The 23,937-nt window shown below is 43.8% G+C and overlaps 1 protein-coding gene across 1 annotated transcript in view; it reads left to right on the forward strand.

Moving 5' to 3' along the window:
• Window positions 1-23,937, forward strand: part of ARSB (arylsulfatase B) — a 268,069-nt gene that overhangs the window by 80,937 nt on the left and 163,195 nt on the right. Inside the window, exon 3 of the mRNA XM_045285212.1 lies at window positions 8,883-9,090. Within this exon, the coding sequence (XP_045141147.1) occupies window positions 8,883-9,090 (208 nt within the window). The remainder of the gene's footprint in view (window positions 1-8,882; window positions 9,091-23,937) is intronic.

Consider the following 23,937-nt stretch of genomic DNA (forward strand, 5'->3'; position numbering starts at 1 on the left):
CTGCAGTCCTTGATCTTCATCAGCAAGTGCTTCAAGTCCTCTTTGCTTTCAGCAAGCAGGGGTGTATCATCTGCATATCAAAAGACAGTTATTAAATGTACCTGATGCTGTGTTCTTCTTTATATAGCCAAGCTTCTTGAATTATTTGCTCGGCATGCATATTGAATGGGTATGGTGGGAGAATACAACCCTCATGCACACCTTTCCTGATTTGAAAATACGCAGCGTTCCCTTGTCCGCTTTACATGCCTGTCTCTTGGCCCATGAACACATGAGCATAATGGAATGTGCTGGAATGCCCAATCTTCTCACTGTTGGTTATGATCCTCACACGTTTGTATTGTCAATAAAACATAAGTGAGCATCTTTCAGGTATTCTCTGCTTTCATCCAATATCTCTCTGATGTCAGCAATGATGCCCCTCATTCCGGGTCCTCTTTTGAATCTGGTTTGAATTTCTGGTAGCTCCCTGTCGATGTATTGCTGTAGCCATCTTTTGAATGATCTTCAACAAAATTGTACTGTTCAGTAATTTCTGCATTCTGGTGGGTCACTTTTCTTTGGAATAGGCACAAATACAGGTCTCTTTTAGTCAGTTGGCCAGGTAGTTGTCTTTTCGCTATCTTGGTATAGATGAGTGAGTGTTTCCAGTGCTTCTTTAGCTTGCAGATGCATTTCAGTTAGTATCCCCTCAGTTCCTGGAGCCTTCTTTTTGCCTAATGCTTTCTGGGCAGCTTGACCTTCTTCCTTTAGCACCATAGGTTCTTGCTGATATGCTACCTCTTGAAATTGTGGAATACTACTTGTTTCTTTTTGGTGCAGTGATTCTGCGTATACCTTCCATCTGCTTTTGATACTTCCTGTGTCATTCAATAGTTTGTCCATGTTGTTGTTAGGCGCCATCAAGTCAGTTCCGACTGGTAGCAACCCTCTGGACAACAGAACCAGCAATGCCCAGGGCTGCACCATTCCCACAGTTGTTGTAGTGGACCATACGTACCAGCCCATACTTAGAGCCACTCTTTGAGCCCATATTGTCTTCCTCTTTTTCACTGGTCCTCCACTCTCCTATGTGTGCTGTCCTTTTCCAATGCAGGTTAGCATGTCTAAAGTACCTGCGATGAAGTATTACCGTCCTTGTTATTTTTACCCATGGAACCTTCACTGTTGCCACTTAAGGCTTACTTTATGTCTTCAGTTCTTTCAGTTTGAGATAAGCTCAGAATGTCATTCAATTCCAAATCTTAGGACTTATCTGTAAGTAAATGTAGAAACGAGTCGGAGTAGTGCGCTCTCAGTATCTCTCTTTTCCCAGCCTAGAGCCAACTGCATGAGGTTTATACGTAGTTCTCTGACATTAGTTTATAAATACTCGAAAATTGGGTTCAATACTTGTGCTGCTAGAAACTGTGCTCAAAATATGGCTTCCTTGAGAACTGCCTTAGTGTATCCACACATTAGTCCTACAGTGGGACTCTGCCGCAGCAAATAATGCAATTCTCTTTCCCCAATGTTCTGTCAGTAATTCTGACAGAATGTGCAGCTGCTATTGACCCTTGTGGCTAGGGTCACTCAGGGCACTACCTTAGAACACAGAGGATCAATGTTATCTGGCTTTTCAAGCCCCCTGCATTTAGACTAAATGCATTTAGACACTACATTCATTCATTCATTACATTGAAGGTATTAAAAAATACTTTTAATGGCATATAATTCTCAGATCATGCTTCAAAAATTCAGTTATATTAAGATGAGTTGTGCATTCATCACCACAGTCAATTTCAGAACATGTTCTTCTTTCTTGTACTCACTGTTGTTAGCTCCCCATTCCTTCCAACCTCCCCTCAATAGTTATTAACCCAATTACTGTCTTCCGTAGATTTATCTATCCTGGACTTCATATACAGAAAATAATATCAAATACAAATAGGAAGCAGAACCAAAATCAAAACAAAAAGCCAACAATGACTAGACAAGACAGAAAAACAGAAAGCAGAAAATATTAAAAACTGGAACAACTTTAAAATGGGTCAAAGGGAAGAGCAAATGATAAGGTATTATTACATTTTAACCTGCCATAATTGACTTTACAATACTTTCTGTCTGATAGCAAGACTGTTCACCTCCCTGGACTGTGGTCAGATGGGATTCACCAGAGGCTTATTCCACATGGGAGCCTGCAAATGCGTTTGGACTTTCACTGCCATCCATAGCCTTCTTCAGATTGGTTGTTCACAGTGTAAACTCTGATATCATTCCCTGTTCCAGATTTGGATTTTATTATTTATAATCCGTGGATCACACAAGGTAGTGTGCTTCTTCTGTGTGGACTTAGTTGATGCCTCACTTAGATGGCTGCTTGTTTGAAGAAAGGCCTTTAAGACCCCAGACACCATCTGATTTCTTCACTGCACTTTGCTATAGCACTCATATCTTCAGTGATTTCTTCACAAGGATAGATATTGAGTAGGATCATGCCATAAGAACTTATTGTTCTTAGATTAGGGCTATGGTTAAGTGCGAGCCCCAAACCATTAATCTATCTATGGTTTATATGTGTCTCTGGTTTACTTTAGAGATATCATCATTATTTTAGAACAGCGAACTTTGTAAATGATCCCCATTGGGCATAAAACAATCGTATTGATGGTATCATTTTAGCAATGATATAGAATTTAAAACACTTGAAAAAAGAAAATTATACAAGCATAGGCCGGCTTTTCTGACTATAATACATGAAATTTTGACTTGTACAGATTAAGAGTTTAAGTGACTGGACATTATTGACAAGAACAATGATGGTTGGGGATAGAGAAAAACTCTCAATAACACTCACTCACAAAGGCAGAACCATGCCTGCTAGACTAACACATGCCACAAAAAGCAAAGAAAGCATGAAAATATTAATATATGATTGTCCTTTGGCACCCTCAAAGTGAAGCTAAGAACCCAAATCCAGTGACTACCAATTCCGTAGCCCTCTATCATCGCCTGCTGCTTCTCACACCACTGGGGCATTTCAACCCAAAGTCCAAGAAAGTATTTCAGTTCCTTAAATCTGCTACAGATGTACGTTTCAGTTCGAGCCCAGTTCACGCAGTGAGGTTCTCAAGTCACATCCTTCTCGTGTGGTCTATGTAGGAGGCTCGGTGCCTCAAAAGTACAGAGTCTAAAGTCCCAGTTGCCTGTAGCATGTGACCTGGTCACCAAGGGGTGGATAGAGACTCGGTCAATACCCACCAACAAAGTGTAATCATCTTCTCTGAGACAGGCACGTCCACCCTGGTATCTTGACTTGAATTTCCATCAAGGTTTGATAACCACTCTTGCAGGAGTGTCTGTTGATTTGGGATGACCATAGAACAATGTTATGTGGCAGGAACTGATAAGTCCTCTCCCTCTCCTCCTATCTTGAGACACTGAAGCCGGCTTCCTCTCTCAAGGTGGTTGGTAAGATGTACAAAGAAGGTGATATATGGGTCATGTAGGAGCTTGCATTTAGTCAGCGCCTGAAGGCCTTCAGTGCAGGTATCCATTTAGTATATGCCTGATCTGACTTGATTCCTAACTGCTGATTCCCCTTTTGAAGTGCTTCATTGCTGGTTTTGTCTTTGCCAACTCCTACCCAGCATGGGGGCGCTTCCCCTGGTAACCGATCTCAGCTATTATGACTTGCTCTTGTATGTTGACATCTTGGAGTGATTATGCTTGCTGGGGAATATGGAGAAAATTGGAATCTTTTGTCAAACATAGAGCAGTGTGCATGTTTTCAATCTGGATCTAAACCAACAGCCAGATAGATGGAAAGATAACTCTGGGTAATTGATGGAACTTCTTAGTTTTCTTCTCTATGGTTAACATTATACACTCTCAGCTGAAAACCCAAATAATAAGATAAGGTCATAAAGGAACTCTTCTTTGCCCTTGTACTAACCTCTGAGGTAGGTACCAGTGGACTGATCAACAAACTGGCTTAGAGCAGTGAAGTGATTTGTTCAAAGTCACAAAGCAGTCCCTACTGAGAGCTGGAATCAGAATTTAGTCTCACGCTGCCTGACTCCGGAGCTCACGCAGTTAACCAGCTTCCTTAGGTCACGGCCAAGTACATGATTCAGCTTGAGGCTTCCAACATTGAATGTGCACGAGGATCATCTGGAAAATGCCAGAAATTCCAATTTATTGTTCTAATCATTAGAATCTAATTTACCTTCAAGTGATTCTGGTGTGCAGACACCATTAACGCCTGGAAGCATTGATGGAAAGCATTCTACTGTGGTTCATACAAGGCACTCCCGGCACAGAGGGCCAAGTAGAAGCCCATTGCCCCTTACGCTGCCACAATAAAGCAGTACCTGAATCATGTAATCACCATAATATGCATATAATAAAAGTAATGTCTATTAAAGAGCCTTAGTGCATCGTTTCTCAGTGGCATTAAGACAATAGGAGGAAGCAGGGGGTGGTGGTGGCTATGAAAGAGTTCTTTGTGAGTCACCATCTGAACTTTGGGGGTGGAGAAAGCACAGGACCTGAGGATAGTGCAAAGCCCTAAGATGCCTGCTGCTGCCAGAATTAAAAACTCTGCTGTGAACTGTGAGGTTGGCAGTTCAAACACACCCAGCAACTCTGTGAGAGACAGAGCTGGTGATGAGCTTCTGCTGGGATGAGAGCTGGGAAAGCTGTGGGGGCAGTTCTACCATGTCACATGGGGTCACTCTATGTCAAAAATGGACTCATAGCACCTAATAACAGGAGCGTGCAAGTCACTGAAGCTGGTGCTGTTATTAGGATGCTGCTCATTGGTACCACTGGACACTGCTGGATTATAGGATGGTCATTTCCCTACACATGAGTTAGAATCACCATGTTTTTGTTAAGCAGCCCAATGTTTCATCCACTGCATCACCCAGGTTATGGTTAGACTGCTGTAACGATGAACTGGTATACTGATGGGTGTATCCCTATATTTGAACCCAGCTGTACCCAAGATAGAGCAAGGGAAAGATCAAGGTTCAGGATAAATGGTGGAGATCAATGGTGCACAGACGTTGCTGTTTTGAATCAAGATGTCAGTAAGATCTGAATGGACCAACAAATCACAAAGGATTGGGACTGAGGTCAACAGACTGTAGAGTGAAGTGACCAAAAATGAAATGAAACATTATCAGAGGCTGGGTTTTCTAAAGAATCAAAATGGGTAGACATTTGCATCAAGAAAGTGGCTCGCACAGCTGCAGACGAATCCAGTCCAAATGTCTAAGGAGATTTCAAGTCCTTGGGTCATATGATAGTTGGAGGCGTCTCTATTTTTTTTTTTAATTTTTAAATTTTTTGGAGGCTTCTCTTGTCTTCAGAGTTTGATGAACCCAAGTCAGCAGAAACCCCACTATGGTCACTACAGGGGTGGATGTCTGCAAGGTCATCGCGTCAGGGTGGTGACTTGTGACTAGAGAGTCGAAATGAATTCAGGGCCAGTAGGTCACATGGCCAGCTGCTGCTGGCTCCCGGATCACAGGATCAGCCAGGCATTGTGGAGGGTTGTTGACTCAAGTATGAAGAACTGAAAGTTGAAGAGTCAGATGTAGGATCCAGACCCTTACTTGCAAAAAGTAAGCAAGCAATCCCACAGTGTCCACTTATATAAGAAGTTGGCCATGCCCTCAAGGAAACTTCCTTTTTTTTTTTTTTATATCAGGGCGGTGACCCGAAAAGTGAGATTGTACTCCACTCTAATATTACAGCTGCTTGGCTGCTTAGAGCAGATGCCATTATAGAATTAATCACACTGTATCAGGCCACATCATGGGGGGTGACTAGACCTCAGTGCCAAACCACTGAGAGTCCTGGCCTAGCCAACGCCATCAAGATCATTACATATGAAGAAAGCAAAAGACAAGAAAGAGAAAAGACCAAACCGGCTGTCATAAGAGACTCTGAAACTTCCCCTGAATGTGGAGTAGCTGAAGCAGAGGGACTTTATGAAGTAAATAAGCTAAACAGAAAATGCCCAAAGGTAGCCTGATATGGCAAAATAGAGCAGTATGCTGAAATGTGCAAAGGCCTGGAATTAGAAAAACCAGAGGGAAGACCGCTCTTAGCACATCTCCAGCTGAAACAAGTGAAGAAAAAATTCAGTCCTCAAGTTGAAATGTTGAAGAATTCTATGGACAAAATATTAAAATGATTCAGGAGGCATCAAAAGAAGTGGGAAGGAACGCACAGAGTCACTGTACCAAAAGCAATTAGTTGACATTCAACTATTTCTAGAGGAAGCATATAATCAAGAACAGGTGGTCCTGAAGGAAGAAGTCAAAGCTGTCTTCAAGGAAGGCACAAGTGAAGAACAAAGATCCAAGAATCGATCGAATACCAATGGGAATGTCTCCAAAAACAGACGCCATGCTCGAAGCACTCACTCATCCAGGCCAAGAAACCCTGGAGGCAGCGGGCTGGCCAGCCAGCTGGAAAGGATTCATATCTGTGCCCATTGCAAAGGAAGATGGCTCCACAGAATGCAAAAATGATCAAAGAATATCATTAATATCCCATGTAAGAAACCTTTTTCTGAAGATAATTTTAACATGGCTGCATTGACTCTCTCACTTCCACAGCCCCAGATAAACTCTAATGTACTCTCTGTTTCTCTCGATGTAATTTGCCCGTTCTGAATATATAAATGGAATCACACAATATATAATCTTTTGTGACTGGTTTCTTAGCATAGCATTTTCAAGATTCATCTACATTCTAGCCTGAATCAGCACTTCACCTCCCTTGATTGCTGAATACTACTCCTGGTATTGCTGTAGAGTACAGGACATCTACCACATTTTGTTTATCCATGCATCAGCTGATAGAAATTTGGGTTGTCAACATGATCAAAGAATTATTAGAAATTTGGGTTGTCAACATGATCAAAGAATTATTATTATTATTTTTACAAGAAATAACAAGTTTGAATTTTGGTAGTAGATGTGGCTGAACACTGATCGTAAACTTTTCACTGATTAATTATATTCATTTTACAAATATCTGATGGAGCTACTTACTGGAACAGAAATATCAACATTTAAAGATGTTGGATCACTAACAGCTGCTCCTCTTCCTTTTTTGTTTTTAAAATCATGTTTCCGGCCGCTCTTACACAGCTCTGATATAACAATCCATACATCAATTGTATCAGGTGTATTTGTACATATGTTGCCATCATCATTTTCTAAACATTTCCTTTCTATATGAGCCCTTGGTATCAGCTCCTCTTTTTCCCCTCCCTCCTCCTCTCCCACTCTCGTGACCTCTTGATAAATTATAAATTTTTATTATTTTCATATCTTACACCGACACTGTCTCCCTTCACCCACATTTCTGTTGTTCATCTCCCTCGCGGTGGGGGTGTGGGAGCAAAGAATGATTGGTAATAAAATCCGCCATCAGAAAGGGGACCGTATCAGAGGTTAGTCAGGGGCTATGCGTGATAATGGAAGCCCCAGATCCATTTGCAGAGCCCTCACCTGGACTGTTTCCACCGAATCCCTTACGTCCACTGATCAAGGATATGAATAGTCTGGTTCCCAGATAGAGTACATCCGGATGTGGAGTACTGCAAATAGAGTTAGGCTAAACATTACATCTTATCATTCAGGGTTACTTTAACCCCGTTTTCAACTTGATCTAGTTTGTTGACGTTCTGCTGTCTTTTGGATTGAGGTTCTTTTGTGTTTTATTCTGTTGCAGTTGCTTTTTAAAGCTTGATTGGTTTTCTTTATATGAAAATCAGGATAGGTAAATCTATAGTGACAGGAACTAGATGAATAGTTTCTTCAGGTTATGTCTGAGGAATGGGCGAGGGGAGCTAGCAATGGGGAAGGGGGAGCTGATAATGATACAGATGAATAAAGAATGAAGAGACTTGTGGGAGGGAGGGAAAAAGAGGAGCTGATTGATACTAAGGGCTCAAACAGAAAGAAAATGTTTTGGAAATGATGATGGCAATGTATGTACCAACGTGTTTGATACAATTGATATATGGATCATTATAGGAGCTGTAAGAGCTCCCAATAAAATGACTTATTAATTTAAAAAAGCATGAAGAAAATGTTCTAAAATGAATGAGGATGATGAACGCACAGCTCTTTCATCCACTTGAATTGTGTGATACACGAATCATGTCACTGAAAGGTTTAAATAAATAAGTAAGAATGATCAGTGGATTTAATTGGAAGTTGGTGTAAATTAGAATAAACTGTATCAAACATTTAAAAGCATTTGGGTCGTTTCTACGTTGGTTTTTCAGAACTGTATCATTGTACAGCCCCACCAGTAACCACCATGGGCTCCAGTTTCCCTCCAACTCGTGGTTTCCGTTTGTAAAATTGTAGCCATCCTATAGTGCGTGTAAAATGGTGTGTCATTGGGGCTTTGACTTGCAGATCCCTGATGACTGAGGAGTTTCTTTGTCATGTACTTATTTGTATAATTTCTTTCAAGATATATTTGTTCAACCTCTCTGCCTATCTTTTGTTTTTTTATATATGTTCTAGATAAAAGTCTCTTATCAGATAGAGGATTCACAAATACTTTCTGTGGGTTGGGTTGCGATTATTTTTATTAATTGATCCTTCTGGTGGGAGCCCTGCTGATAGAATGGTGTCGTGCTCAAGGGCTGCAGGGGGGGCGCTACCAGCCACTCCTGGGCAGTCTGTTTCCATAAAGCTTCCTAGCCTTGGGAACTTGAGGGCCACTGTCTCTGAGTTTGCATCTCCGTAACCAACAGGGTTGGCCTTTGTTTGTTAGTTTGTTTGTTAAAAAAAATCTGGACTGTCTTATTCAATGTCTAGTGCTTGCTTGCCCTTTGAACTGATTGACACAAACTCTCTTTGCAGCCTCTGTTCCTCTACCTCGCTCTTCAGTCTGTCCACGAGCCCCTTCAGGTTCCCGAGGAATACTTGAAGCCCTACGACTTTATCCAAAACAAGAACAGGCGTCACTATGCGGGGATGGTGACCCTGATGGATGAGGCGGTGGGAAATGTCACTGCAGCCTTAAAAAGCCGTGGACTCTGGGACAACACGGTGTTCATCTTCTCCACAGGTAAGCCGGTCACAGGGAAAATCGTCGCTTGCTGTTCAATAAATAGAATGAAGACCGAGGGGAGTATTTAGCAGTTCCTGATTAGAATAAATGCTAACTGAAATGGTGGATAAGAATGGCTAGAAATATGTGCCTTGGCAAAGTAGTTCTAGACCTCCCCCCTCTTCCTTCAAATATTAAAGTATTCTGGAGTGAGTGCGTTTGGAAACAAGGACTCGCCAGCTGAGTAAATACCATGCACATCTCTCACAGGCAGAAGGACAGCAGGGCAGTGCCTCCTGCAGTGGTGGTTCTGTGCCCTCGCCGCATCTCCGCATCTCCGCAGCCTCAGGAAAGTGGCTGTGTGTCATTATGGAGGGTGCTAAGAAATGGGGCCATTTAAATCTAGGCGGGGCTCTCCAAGAATAGATTAAAAAAAATATTATGATTGCTTTCTGACAATAAAAGTCATCTTGCTCATTTTAAAAACAGAGAAAAGAAAAAAGAAGAAACAAGATTTGCAACCCTATACCCAGCAGCAACCCTTGAAAAGCGTTTTTTCAGGATGGCAATGCCATTCTGATCCCCAGTCCCTAATTTATGCCACCTTTCCTTTTCATTAAACGTTGCAGTTGTCTAACATTCAACTATCATGTGCTTTGTGTGTAGATTTTCTTTAAACTTGCTAGGCACTCAGACTTCTCGGTCAGCATGCAGACCTTTTCGCTCTGGGGGATGCTCTGGTATTATTCATGGTGACATTTGTCGGCCTTTCCTCCCACTGTCCTCCAAGTCCTCCTGTAGAGAGAGAGCTGCCGTCGGTTGGATGTTGGACAGATTTTATAATTCACCCAGGCTTCCCACCTCCTCCCACCCCCTCTCGCTTTTCTCTCTTTTTCTGTTGGAGATATTTCCTTGGCATGAGTTGGTAATTTTTCTTTTGAATTTAGTTCATGGACCGTATTTTCCAAGTGATCAAGAACTCTTTCTTGTTGTGTGGTAACGTCATGTGTCTAATGCCCTCTTTTGTTTCATAGATGTAATACTTTATTTTTCCTGAGCTTGTGCGCTCATGCGTGTGTGCCTGTGCAGGTTGTTGTCGTGGGGTGCTGCTGAGGAGGACCCAACACGGCCTGGTGTGTGCCCTCCGCCCACTCACTGCTCTGTGTGGGCCCGCTGTCTCACTCCGCCCCCTCGAGGACTTGCCTCGGCTGCAGGCTCTCCCTCTTTCACGGACCCGCTATTTTTCCAGGAAGTAGTACTTCCTGATAACACGCCCAACGCATACGAGGTAAAATCTGTGTGAGTGGCTTTATTGGCGTGCTCCAAGAGGGAGGTTTTCTCAACCCCGCAGGGACCCTTGGCTATAACCGAAAACGTTGATTGGAAGCTTTGGGTGTGAGTTCAGGCCTTGTTTTCTGGCGAGTTTCCCCCCAAAGTGACGGTGCAGGGGTGTGATGGGACAAGCTGCCTGTGTGGTCATAGTTGATCTTCTTTGGCGGGTCATTTTATTTTGTTTGCTTTGCGTTCAGTCTGGCATGGTGATTGAAACTAGCACTCACAGATGCTTGCTCTGTGCTCTCTGTGAGTTACTTCCAGTAGCTTTCCCAGTAATTCTCTGGGTGCTGTTATGACCCATTTCTCAGATGTGGCCACTGAAGCACAGAGAGGCGCAGTGACTTGCTCAACGTCACCAGCTCCTACGTGGCAGAGCCAGGGTTTAATCTTTCTGGCTCCCCAGTAGTATCCTGTCGCTGAGGGATGACCTGGATTTCCTTGTGAGACATAAGGTGATCACAGAGCTTGCTTTGTCTAGCCGGATCAGCCTTGGGCAGTATGCCTCGGTTTATTTCAACCTCTATTGAAATAAAAATAAATTTTATTTTACTTGTGACCCCAAACCCATCTTTCTGGAAACAAGGAAACATACTGACATTCTAAAATTGATAGTTTTCTGGGAGTCTTTCTCCGCTTACTTTATTTTCTACAACATGGTGTGTGTAGTACTGGACTGCGGCTGGGGCCGAGTGCTTGCAAAGCCAGTAAAATAGGAGGGAGAGATACATCACTGATAAAGCAATTCTTCCTGGGATACACCTTTACAGTTGTATGAATCAGAAATCATAAGATTCTTTCAAAAAAAACTTTGTTTTTGAGATAGTAATGTATAGCTTCAGGACAAATGGTTTCCTGAAATAAAATCATATGTGGATGAATGCATGAATTAAAAGATACGCAGACAACAAAATTCCGTATGCTCCCCCTTCCCAACCTTGTCTGGACACCATGGCTCCTGCTAAGAAGGGTGATGAGAGGAGCCATTCAGTTATCAGTGAACTGGTGACCTGAGAGCACACCACCAGCATTCACACACACATCCATGGGGTGGGCTTCAGGAAAGGTGCATCTCGGGCACTCGAGGAGATTCGGACATCTACCGTGACGGAGATGGGAGCATCAGATGGACAGATTGACACCAGGCTTGACCAAGCTGCCTGGGCCAAAGGAATCAGGGAGGTGCCAGACCGGCTCCATGCACGCTCGTCCAGGAAGCGCAATGAGGATGAAGGGTCCCCAAACCGTCTCTTTGCATTGGTTACCTACGTGCCGGTCACCACTTCCAAAAACCCACAGTCAATGCAGATGGAAACAAATGGCTGATTATCAAATAAAGACAACACTGCCTTCATGTGATTCAAGTTTCCTTAAATAAATGCAACCAAATACGGGGAGAAAAAAATCGGTACTCAGACACGAATTTGGTATGCTATGGAAAACTATTAAATATCTCCCAGTGACTTCTGTGACAGTAGAGATATTGGTGGCCCGGACTCACAGGGAGAGGTAGAGTCATTTTGTTCATATGTGACAGTGGGGGAAAATCCATGATTTTAAGCTCAATATATTATCTTCATTTGTTTTCAAATATTAACTTTATATTTTAAAATAGATCCTTGACTGGATCATATATAATCCATCAAATTGTACTCATTCAAGCTGGAAAAAAAATTGATTTGAGCATCTCGATGGGAAAATAGGAGTTGCCTGAGATTAGGGTTGCCTTAGATGCTGGCACTACGATTTGGGAAGAGACAGATCATCCTTGGGGCATGTTGCGGTGTTGGGAAAATCCAACTGGATTTTCACGTGGCTGTGCTTCAGCGTGCTGGTGCTTTCCTCGAGGACGGACGTCGACATCGGTCTTCCATGGACACGAGCTGCTGCTTTCATTGTCGTCTTTGCCTGGTTTTGTTGTCTTGGGAGTATTCGCTTCATAAAATAGTTTGGATGCTTTCTTGGTCTGTTCTGTGCTCTGGAACCATTTACAGATATTTGAGAGACCTTCTGCACAGTGCTGTTCCTTGGACATAGTTTTTTGTTTTTAATTATTATTTTTTAAATTATCTTCATAGCTGAATATTTTTTTCTCAATTAAAATACCTTAAAATCGATTTTGCCCGAAGTACAGTGAGCCCTTTGATTTGCATCCTAAGATCATTTTTCATGCCAGCAAGTTTTCCTGGTTCATCTTGCAGTGTAGGATTTTGTTCTGCGCAGAGATATCTTGAGTTACTAAGGCAGGCCTCTGATTCATCTGTTCTCTATTTTCAGTTTTGACCCTTTTCTTCAGCCTTCGGGAGCTCTCCCACAGTACCAGTTTGATCCACCACCCCCCATTTTAATTCTACTCTTTAATGTCTCCACTATAGGTGACCACTGACTGTGTCTTAGCTCCTTTGTAACCCTGCCTTTGCTTCAGTCACTTCCCTTTTATGCTACGCTTTTTAGCGGTGATCATGACATCCCTGCATGAGCTGCTCACTGCAAGAGCCACAGTTCGAGACTACCAGCTGCCCTGAAGAAGAAAGCGGGGCATTCTACTCCTGTGAGGAGTGACAGTCTGGAAAACTGACAGGGGCAGTTCTACCCTGTCCTACAGGGTCCCTGTGAGTTGGCATCGACTGGATGGCAGTGAGTTTGTTTGGGTTTGTTTCTTGCATGGGCTCATGGAGCCCTGGAGGCGGCGTGGTTATGTGCTCACTGCGATCCAATCCGCATGGTTGGCAGTTTGAAACGACCAAGAGTTTTGAGGGAGAAGGCTGGGCTTTGCGCTCTTGTAAAAAGTTACAGTCTTGGGAACCCACAGGGAGTTGCCATGAAGCAGCATTGACTCAGTGGGAATGAGTTGAATCCAAGCACTTTGGGCATGCTATCAGGAGAGACCAGGCCCCGGAGAAGGACATCATGCTTGGTAAAGAGGCTGGGTAGCGAAAAAGAGGAAGATCCTCAACAAGTGGATTGGCATGGAGTTGGCCTTAATGCTATCGATGGAGTAAAACTTTGGGGACTTCCATTTGCTGATGGCATGACACTCAATGGAACAAATAGCTACAAACATCCACTAATGACAGACAGGGAATGTACAAAGTGTGAGTCTAGGACATTTGGAAGTTGTCAAAACTGAAATGGAACACTTTAAGATCAATATCTAGGCATTAGTGAGCTGCAATGGGCTGTTCTGGCCAATTTGGACTAGACATTTATGTGGTCTTTGGAAGGGAATGACAATTTGAAAAATATTTCAAGATCTATCATGAAGCATGATGCTGCCCATGATAGAATTATATCCATATGTCTAAAAGGAAAACCCATTAATACAACTGAAAATTACCCGAATTTACCCCCTACCCTAATGTTCGAAATGAAGAAATGTCATTTTTTAGCCATACTATGGACCATGGACTGCCAGAAGAATGGAAAAATCTGTCTTGGAAAAAACACAGCCAAAATGCTCCGTAGAAGGACTTTGGACATGCATTTGGAGTTCCTAAGACATGCCTACTGGAACTCTAGGAACTCGAGTGGGACATCATGTTTGGTAAAGTGGACCAATGGCCAGTGCAAAAGCAGAAGGCCCGCAATGACTTGGATTGGCAGGCACAGTGGTTGCAACAATGAGCTCAAACTTAGCAACGGCTGTGAGGATGACTGAAGACAGTCGTGCTTTGCTCTGTGGTCTGTGGGCTCAGTGTGAGTCAGAACTCATTTGAAGGCGCCAAAAGCAATAACAGCAGTTGAATGATTTTATATTGCCAGGGAATGCAGCATAATTTGTTCTTCATTGCTACTGTAACAAATTATGACAATCCTTAACAGTTCAAATGTTCTTACTGATGCTGAGTGGTGGCAGTGATGCGCGCCTCCCCACCAGACTCAGGCCACTGCACTGGATAACAGATGGTTGTTAGGCTACAGCACCATTGGTAGCCTTGAGAAAACCCTCATTTGCGGAGGGTTTCGGAATAATGAACTGTTTTACCTGTTGTCATTTGTGAGTGACAGTAGAGATAAGAACACCTTTGAATAAATAGATGTTTTCAACAGGCTAATACCTTCGGCAGGAGATCAGGAGATAGACCGGGTTACAAGTTAGGCTTACTCACCACTAGTTCTGAGGTTGGAAACCAGGAGGTCATTATGAGTCGAATCAACTCTGTGACAGTGAATGTTAAGTGAGTAAAATATTCCTGAAGAACATGGGGACATTTTCACAAACTGGGTGGGATTTGAGCTATAAAAGAAGTCTGCTAGAGTTCGATTAGGTCGAACAAGAGGAGGATGGTGTCATGGAGATAATGGGTATGCTCATAGGAGCAATAGCCAACATTTCATGAGCACTTGCTGTTTCTTTGCCAAGCATTTGACAGATATAAACTCACTAAATAAAAAATTACCCAAACCAATGCCAACTCATGCCAGCCCTGTAGACAAGGTAGAACTGTTCAGAGGGTTTCCATGGGTGTCAATCTCTATGGAACCAAACTGCCACCTCTCTCTTCCATAAACTATTTCTTGAATTATAACTGCTGACCTTTAAGTTATCAGCTGAGTGTTTGAACCATTGTGCTCCTGGGCCTCCTCCTTCTTTTAATTGTTGTCATTAGGGGCCATCAAGTTGGTTCCAGCTTACAGCAGCCCTGTGCACAACAGAAGGAAATCCACTGCCCAGAACCGTGTCATCCTTCCATCTTTGCTTGGCCTGAGCCTATTGTTGTAGCCAATCCACCTCATTGAAGGTCTTCCTCTTTTACACCACCTCTCTACTTTTCCAAGCATGGTGTCTTAGGGACCGAGCAAGGTCCCTCTGGATAACACACCTAAAGTACACAAGATAAAGTCTTGCCAACCTTATGTCTGTGTACTGTTCTGGCTGTACTTCTTCCAAGACAGATTTGTTCATTCTTCTGGCAGAATATACTTAATATTCTTCACCAACACTATAATTCAAAGACATTGCTTCTTATTCAGTCTTTCATATTCATTTCCCACCTTTTACACTCACGAGGCAATTGAAAAGACCATGACTTGAGTCGGGCAGGCCTTCCACTTCAAAGTGACATCTTTGGTCTCTGAACACTTGCCTCCTCGGGTCTTTTGCAACAGAGTTGCCCAATTCATTAAGTCGTTTGATTTTTGTTGTTGTTGTTGGCTGCTTTCTTGATGTTGATTTTTGATCCAAGTAGAAATCCTTGATGGTTTCCATCGTTGCTCCATTATCAGGATATTGTTTATTGGCCTAGTTGTGAGAATTTTTATCTTCCTTTTGTTGAGACACACTCGATGCCGAAGGCTGGAGTTTTTGATTGTCATCACCACAGTGCCTTAGGTCTGTTTTGCGAGTCTCGGTAAGTAAGGCCGTGTCATCCGCATAACGCAGGTTGTTCCCGAGTCTTCTCCCCAACCCTCCTTCACATAGCCAGCGTCTCGGCTGACTTGCTCAGCGTACAGATTGAAAAAGGATGGTAAACAGGTATAACCTGACCCAAGCTTGCTTCCTTGATCTTAAATCATGCCGTATCTCCTTGAAAGAGCCCAGTGGTCAATTGGGCTACTCATCACAAGATCAGTGGTTTAAACCCATCGCGACTCCAAGAGAGAAAATGAGGGTTCTTTTTGCTCCCAGGAAGATTTGTCATCTCAGACCCTGAGGAACAGGTGTGCTCTGTCCTATAGGGTTGGTCTCAGTCAGAATGGAGTCAGTGGCAGTGCCTTAGGTTTCGACACATCGCAGTCCCATGTTCTGCTTGATCTACTGCCTCTGGTCTATGTCCAGTTTCCACACAAGCACAACTAAGGGCTCTAAAAACCCCGTTCTTTGCCACTACTATGATAAGACCCCTGGTGGCACAGTGATCAGCGGCTAACCAAAAGGCCAGTGGTCTGAACCGCCCAGTTGCTCTGCAGGAGAAAGATGGGACGGCTTCCTTCTGTAAAGATTACAGCCTTGGAAATCATATGGGGCCACTTTACTCTTTCCTGTAGGACTGCTCTGGGTTGAACTTGAGTCTAGGGCAGCAGGTGCTTACTATTATTTCCAATTTTTAGATGAAGAAGTGGATTCAGAGAATAATAGAACTTGTTTTCAAAGTCATTCGTAGCACTTCTTCAGTGAGAGAGCGGAAAACACATGTAGGGTGCTAACATTTCCGTGCTCACACTCACGGTCACTGTGTCCATTGGCCGGATTCTGGGGGAGGAAGCACTCAGGTCAGTGTAGAGCAGAGGGCATGTGGGAGCCCTCCAAACAGCCTGGAGGAGTGGACATCTCGACTTTAGACTCAATCGCAGTACAACCTTTTCATCAAAACGTGGCAGGTTAAGTGACTGTTTGATGTCATCGTTAACGCCCAACCTTCTGCTCTTGCCTCTCCGTCACAGTTGGACTCACTGTAGTTGCCATCTGTAGTTGCCTTCCTGGGCCCTGGAATCCATTGTCCCAGCCTCAGGAGAGATCAGCAGTGTTTTACATACTACTTCCTTGGGAATGGTTTCCAGAATGGGAGCTTCCTCTTTCCAGTTACAAGTAAGAGCTATTTGACTGCCTATGAAAATTTCCCTAACGTGTGCACTTCTTAGATGTATGCAGTCAACTTTAAGAACTGGGGGAATTGGCAGAGCACAGAAATAAAAACTGCTTCCCATTGATGTCAATATGTCACTCTCTCTAGAAATGTCTTATCCCTTTGTTCTTTTTGTCCAGCCTGCCATCCAGTGGGAAAACGGACTTAGCGTGATTTATCTTTTTCCACTTCTTCTCATCTCCCAAAAGAAATATTAACGGACAAATGAAATGCCCCAAAGCACACAACTGGAGAATGAACGCTGGTCTAACTGACCAAGAATTCTTAGTTTATGAACCAGCAGAAAGTAGATAGCTAGCTCATGGCTTTTTGTTTAATTTTGTTGTTATTGCTTATGCAGTAGCAATAAGAGATGGAAGATACAAATTTAGGTTTCAAATGGGATACCAGTAGTATCAGTTAACAACAAAAAAGGATCCATGTATTGTTCGTAGTCATATTTTCCAGAATGTACTCATAGGAATTTGTTCTGTATTGGTTGTTTTTAGGAAAATAAACATTTAGAAGGGCAAAAATTTAGCTACTAAAGGATCCAAATGGTCACATTTTTCCTCCCTTTTATTGCCCATATGTGGGATTCTCCCTGAGGGCCATGGTAACTGCTATGCATATGTGTGGAGTACATTTATTACCAGGGACTGGCTCCAATCACCCCGAGAATTCCAGGGCCAGCTTTGGCCTGCATCTGTCCCAGATTCCTCTCCAGCTTGGGTCTGGGCAGTGATGACTGGTTTTCACCTGACTTGAGGCCCGGTTAGAGTCAGCTGAGGAGAGGCGGCCGTGCCCTGGCATCCTGGGATGCAATGGAGACTTGTTCTTCCACAGAGAGCCTGGGAACCGAGTGCTGAGGCTCTTGGTGGGAGATGGCCCTGCTGTGCTTGGCTTCAAACAGGCTGCTCGTCCTTTGCTATCTGAAGCCTGAGATTCCCCCTACCAGGCCTCAAACCAATCATACAAATACATTTGAAAAATTCCCCAGTTGCTTCCCTTGCTGACTTTGGCAGTTAGGTACAAAGCATCAACAAAGCTGTGTGTACCGAAATCCTGCCTTCCAGGCTCGTTCCCCTCCTGCAGAACAATCCTGAACCTTGTGGGGCTCTTTCTTCATGTTTTCTTAATAAGAAAATGGTTCAGAGATTTTTGGCACCACAGGCTTATTCCTTTCCGGTGGTTTTCTCTCCTAATCTCTACCATCTCCCTTTCGTATTTGTCTTTCCCAGGGTGGGTCACATCTTGGCACCCTCTCCAGGGACCGCCGCTCATGGGACAGCGTCGTTCGTTTGTGTTCCTTTACCGTTTCCGTTCCAGAGCACCTTCTTATTGGTGTGACGTTTTGAAGAATTAAACCAACATTAAAAGGAAGAACCAGCGGCAGCCTGAGAGCACCACGCTTGGACTCCTAATGCCCATTCCACCTTGGTAGCCTTTCTGAAAGGAGCCCTGGCGGCACAGTGGGCATGTATTGGGCTGGGATCTGCCAGGTCAGCAGTTCTAGACTACCAGCGGGAGAAAGATGGAGCTTTCTACTCCCATACACAGTTAGTCTCAGAAACCCACAGGGGCAGTTCTACCCTGCCCTAGAGGGGCTTCATGTGTCTGCATCAACTTGATGGCAGTGAATTGGATTGCTTTGAGAGATCATGTTTGCTGTTAGAAAATACTTCTGAATCCAGGCAGCAGGGTAGGTAACAGATTGGTGGGGTCTGTTGAAGTTCCAGTCACCCAAAGGACTCCGTCCATGTGTTATGCAACTCACATCTGTGAGCCCCTGGAGGAAACAGCATGACTGGTGAATAGGTGGGTGGTGGTCCCCAGGCTGCCTCCTGGAGAGGGACCTGACCACTCAGCTGGCCAGCTCTCTGTGTATCTTCTTTTTGGGTGGCTTGATATTTTATTTAAGGCAATGTTCACATTCGGGGGAGATCTGAAGCTAGCCAGGATATGGTCTCCTCGCTTGAAGAATATCAAGTAGCAGTCTAGGTATAAATATCAGATAACCCTGAAGGGCAGGGGGGTGGGGTTTGCAGGTAAATGAATGCCTAGTAGGTGAAGCCCCTTCATATGCCTGAGGTTATGATAATATCGTATGAGGAGGAGCAGGAGGGAGAACATATCTTGAGTTGCTTGCCCAGCATAGAACACAGGGAATTGCAAGTGTATTCTTAGCAAGAGGTGCCGGTGCAACTGTAACAGCATACCTATCGATGGAGGCCATGCTTTAAGGTCAAGTGAATGGAGCAGACAGAGGAAGTTTGGAGGAGAGAGCATGGAGTAGAGGAATCATCAGGGAAAACTTTATGGAGGAGTTGGGCTGTAAGCTGGACTTTGATGAATGGGGGAAGAGGGCCGGGCAGGGGGGCATGGACAGCAACAAGCAGACATGCGACAGCAGGAGGGAACCAAACTTGTCGTTTGAGGCCAGGTCAGTGACCTGGCCTACTTCGTTCCTATTGGTATTCAGACCCCAACCAAACTCACTGTCATTGAGCTGATGGCACCCCACAGCAACCCTAGAGGAGAGGGTAGAATGACCCCTGTGGCTTTCCGAGTCTCCCTCTCTATGGGAGTAGAAAGCCACATCTTTCTCCCTAGGATCGCCTGGTGGTTTCGAACTGCTGGCCTTACAGTTAGCCCAAGGTATTACCCAGACGCTATCAGGGCTCCTTTTGTTATGCAAAGGAGTATATAGAACAGAACGCACATCCCTGGCGTGTTAATTTTGCTTGGATATGTAAGAGGGAAAATTGAGTAGTTTAACTTTGCAATCAATTGTAAACTTTTATATTAAACCAACAAGGGCAGGTATAGAACAGAATACAATTAATTTCTTAATTTCCACATTTTAAATTCAGTCTTTTGTTTTGATCCTTTGATGCAAAAATTTTAAAGGAGTGCAACTTCCTGCTTCCCTGCCTCCCTGTCCCCTCCCCCTAACCCCCCGCCCCCATCACCCCTAAAAGTAACTAACAGTGAGTGGAAATCTGAATTTCCTACTGATCCTTACTCAGTGTGTGAAGCTCTTGCTGTGGTTCTGCTGAACTCTGTGGGGGATGGGGTCAGGAGTGCAGCACTTGGCCACAGGGCCAAGGCTTTTGCTTAGCTATGAGACAGCCCAAGTTGAAGGCCCAGACTGTTTGGACTCAACTGTATGGTTCTCGTTAGCACCATGCACATCACAATTGCAAATCTTAATGGTGGAGAATGAGGCTCCTCAGTAAGGTCCATGCCCTCATCCCACACCAAAGCCAAAGCTAACCCACGGCCACCAAGTTGATTCTAACTCATAGCCAATCTCTATAGGCCTTCTGGGGTTGGAAATCTTTATGGGAGCAGACAGCCTCATCTTTCTCCTGTGGAGTGGCTGGTGGATTTGAACCAACCTTGCAGTTACCAGTTCAATGCTTACCAGACAGCACCACCAGGGCTCAGCAGACATAAAATATCTTAGCTCAACTATGGGGTCGTGCAGTTAGAAGTCCTTGCTAAGACTATGAGGAGGTCTGGCTGCCTGAGGCTCTAGAATAATGCATTCAGAGGTCCTTCCTGAGTCCCCTATTTCCTTACCTTTCTCTCCAGCTGGTCCTGAGCATAAAGTCCACCCCCACCTCAGGCTCCTTCTCTCCCTAGGTCTTACCCCATGCTGTCCCTTGGTTTCCAGTGTTTTGGGGTTGTGAGTAATTAGGTAACTTAGACAAAAGGTGCTCTTTTCCCAGCCAGATACATTTTCTTCAAAATGACTCCAACCTTTTCCCAGCCTTTGACCAAGCCACTGCTGGCCTCTCTAAGATAGAGTAGTTAGAGGCAGAATTGCTGATGGCTGAAAGAGCCTCTACACCAGTGGTTCTCAACCCTCCCAATGTCGCGACCCTTTCATACAGTTCCTCATGTTGTGGTGACCCCCCAACCATAAAATTATTTTTGTTGCTACTTCATAACTGTCATTTTGCTACTGTTATGAATCGGGCAACCCCTGTGAAAGGGTCGTTTGACCCCCAAAGGGGTCGCGACCCACAGGTTGAGAACAGCTGTAGACCTTTCTTTACCATTTCTGTTTTAATTTTCAGGCGTAATGACACGTGCCTAGTCAGCTTTGCTACAGAGTTTACTTTGTGGAAACACCAAACGCTGACAGGCATTACAGAGAGCTTTGACTTTCTTGTACCAAGGTCAACTCACAAGTAACAGGAGTTAAGAACATGTCCCGAAGAATGCAGTTAATTCAGTACTACCGAGCGTATTTTATTCATCATTGTGCCATGTTAGCTAGTATTCTTGATTTTACCTCTGGGTTCTAATATTCAGTTCAGTAGCTACACAGAACTCACAGGCAAAATGCAGGAGTAAAGGGTTTATTAAGGAAGTTAACAGGCTGCAATACAAGTGAGAAATACTCGGGATAGCGTTGCTCATCAGGACACGTTATAAATTCCTTGCAGGGCTGCTAATAAATGCCCAAAGGGCATACCACTCTGCAATAAGCTTCAACCCCAAGGCATTTAGCCCAATCTCCTTAGGTGAGCAAACTCGGCTCCTTTTATAAGTGCCCGGAGGCACCCTGCTTCAGTAAGCCTCAGCCCAAAGGCACTCAGCTCCAGCTCCCTGATTCAGCAAACCTAGCTCCCCCAATGTAATGCCCAGAGGCACTCTCCTCCACAAGACAGCCTCCTGATCAAAATCACTCACCTTTGTTAGCTCTGTGGGCTGGGAAGTCCTTCATTCTGTCTCAGGCTCTGGTTCCTGGTCACAGCTGTCTTCTGGATCCAGGAGGTTCGTTGCACAAGGATTTCAGGTACAGAGGATGTACTCCACTCCTGGCTCTTATGGATAGTGAGATTTATTTGCCTTTTGCTTCTCAGAAGGCTCATTTTATGTGCAGCAGGATGGTGTGCCAAGGAAGGCCATTCACTAATTACTCACAGTTATTTAGAACCACATTAAATACTTCACTTCCTCTGCCCTCATACTGGGGGAAAGGGTCTCCCTGGAAGTGTTCAATATGGTGGTGACATGTGGCAATTGTTGTTATCGTTGTTAAGTGCCATCACGTCCATTCTGACTCATAGCACAGCCCCTGTGCAATAGAATGGAACACCTCCCAGTCCGGCATCATCCTCGCAATTGTTCTTATGTTGAGCCCATTTTTGCAGCCAGGCTGTTGATTCATCTAGTTGAAGCCCTTCCTCTTTGTGCTGCCCCTCCGCTTTACCAAGCACGGTGTCCTCCCCAGGAACTGATCTCTCCTGATAACACGTCCAAAGTACAAAGTTTGGCCGTCTTGCCTCTAAGGGGCATTTTAACTGTACGTCTTCCAAGACAGATGTGTTTGTTCTTTTGGCAGTCCACGACACTTTCAATATTCTTCGCCAACACTGTAGTTCAAATGCATCAATTTTTCTTTGGTCTTCCTTCATCATTGTCCAACTTTCATATGCATCCGAGCTATTGGAAGTACCATGGCTTGGGTCAGGCACACCTTAGTCTTCAAAGTAACATCCTTGCATTTCAATACTTTAAAGAGGTCTTGTGTAGCAGATTTACCCAATGCAATGCATCATTTAATGGCTGCTTCCATGAATATTGATAGTGGATCCAAGCACAATAAAATCCTTAATAACTGCAAGTTTTTTTTTGACATTTAGTTGATGTTATTTATTATGATGTTGCCTATTGGGCTAGTTGTGAGGATTTGTGTCTTTTTGGCACTAAGTCATACTTCACATTGATGTCTGCAATCTTGATCAGGAAGTGCTTCATGTCCTCCTCACTTTCAGCAAGCAAGGTTGTGCTGTTTGCATATCTCAGGTTGTTAATAAGCCTTCCGCCAATCCTGATACCACATTCTTCTTTGTATAATTCAGATGGCTATTAAGTATTTTAAAATGTGGCTTGCTTGAGTTGAGATGTGCTACAAGTATGAAACAGCAGATTTCAAAGATTACAAAGAAATGTAAATTAATATTTCAATAATCTGCAAATTGACTATGTGTTTAATTGACAGATAGTGTTTTGGGTATATTGGGATGAATGATAACACCAATTCCACCTGTCTCTTTTTGCCCTTTTTTGTGTGGGTGTGGCCACTGGAACATTTAAATTGGTACATGTGACTCCCAGTGTATTTCTCTTAGTGCTGCTCTAGATTGTCCTTTGGTGACAGGTCCCCTGTAGAGCTCCCCAGGGCAGGGGGTGGGGATTATTGAGTGCAGATGCTCTCCCTTTCATGAATGGCTAAGTGGGGAGGAATGCACCATAGCTGTGAAGCTCACTGCAACAAGAGTTATGCTGGCTTAGCTGTGCTTTTTTGGAGGCGTGTCGGCTGAGATCTTAGGAGGCTCATAAACTAGCTTTGAAGGCAGTTCCCAAACCCGTTTTGAGCATTGACAGCATCATCTAACTCAGGGCATTGCCTCCCGGGACTCCATGAAAAGGCTTCGTTCCTGTGGGTGCCTATGTTGGGGATTGGAATGTTGTGGGGGAATCCATGAAGAATCTAGTCTCAGGACTAGACATCCATACTCCCTGTGCAGCTTAGCATGTAGAAGGACACTTGGACAAGGAAGCTGGCTAGACCTATTGTCATCTTTCTTTTTTTTTTTCTGGGTGGAATAATTCTTGAATCTGAAATGGAACATCAACTTTTGAAAACAATTGGCTATGAACAATCAGCGGGTCAATGATAACGGTCCAAAAGCTAACACAAAACAGGATCAACAAATGAAAATCCCTATAAAATGGACAGATTAGCTAAATGTTGACATGCTTCTAGGTTAAATGCTCACAGGTTGACCACAACAGTCATACAATAAAACAAATTGTCATTCAATAAAAACAATATAGTCACACAATAAAACTACAAAAACAAATTCTCAAAAATGGTCAACCCTTTCTATATGTGCTCTAGGAACATGAAGCTAAATGTGTTTCGATACCTTGCTCTAATTTTTTT

Source organism: Echinops telfairi, unplaced genomic scaffold, assembly GCF_000313985.2.
Source record: "Echinops telfairi isolate 266 unplaced genomic scaffold, ASM31398v2 ScPeMD7_7469;HRSCAF=8507_1, whole genome shotgun sequence".
Classification (NCBI taxonomy): domain Eukaryota; kingdom Metazoa; phylum Chordata; class Mammalia; order Afrosoricida; family Tenrecidae; genus Echinops; species Echinops telfairi.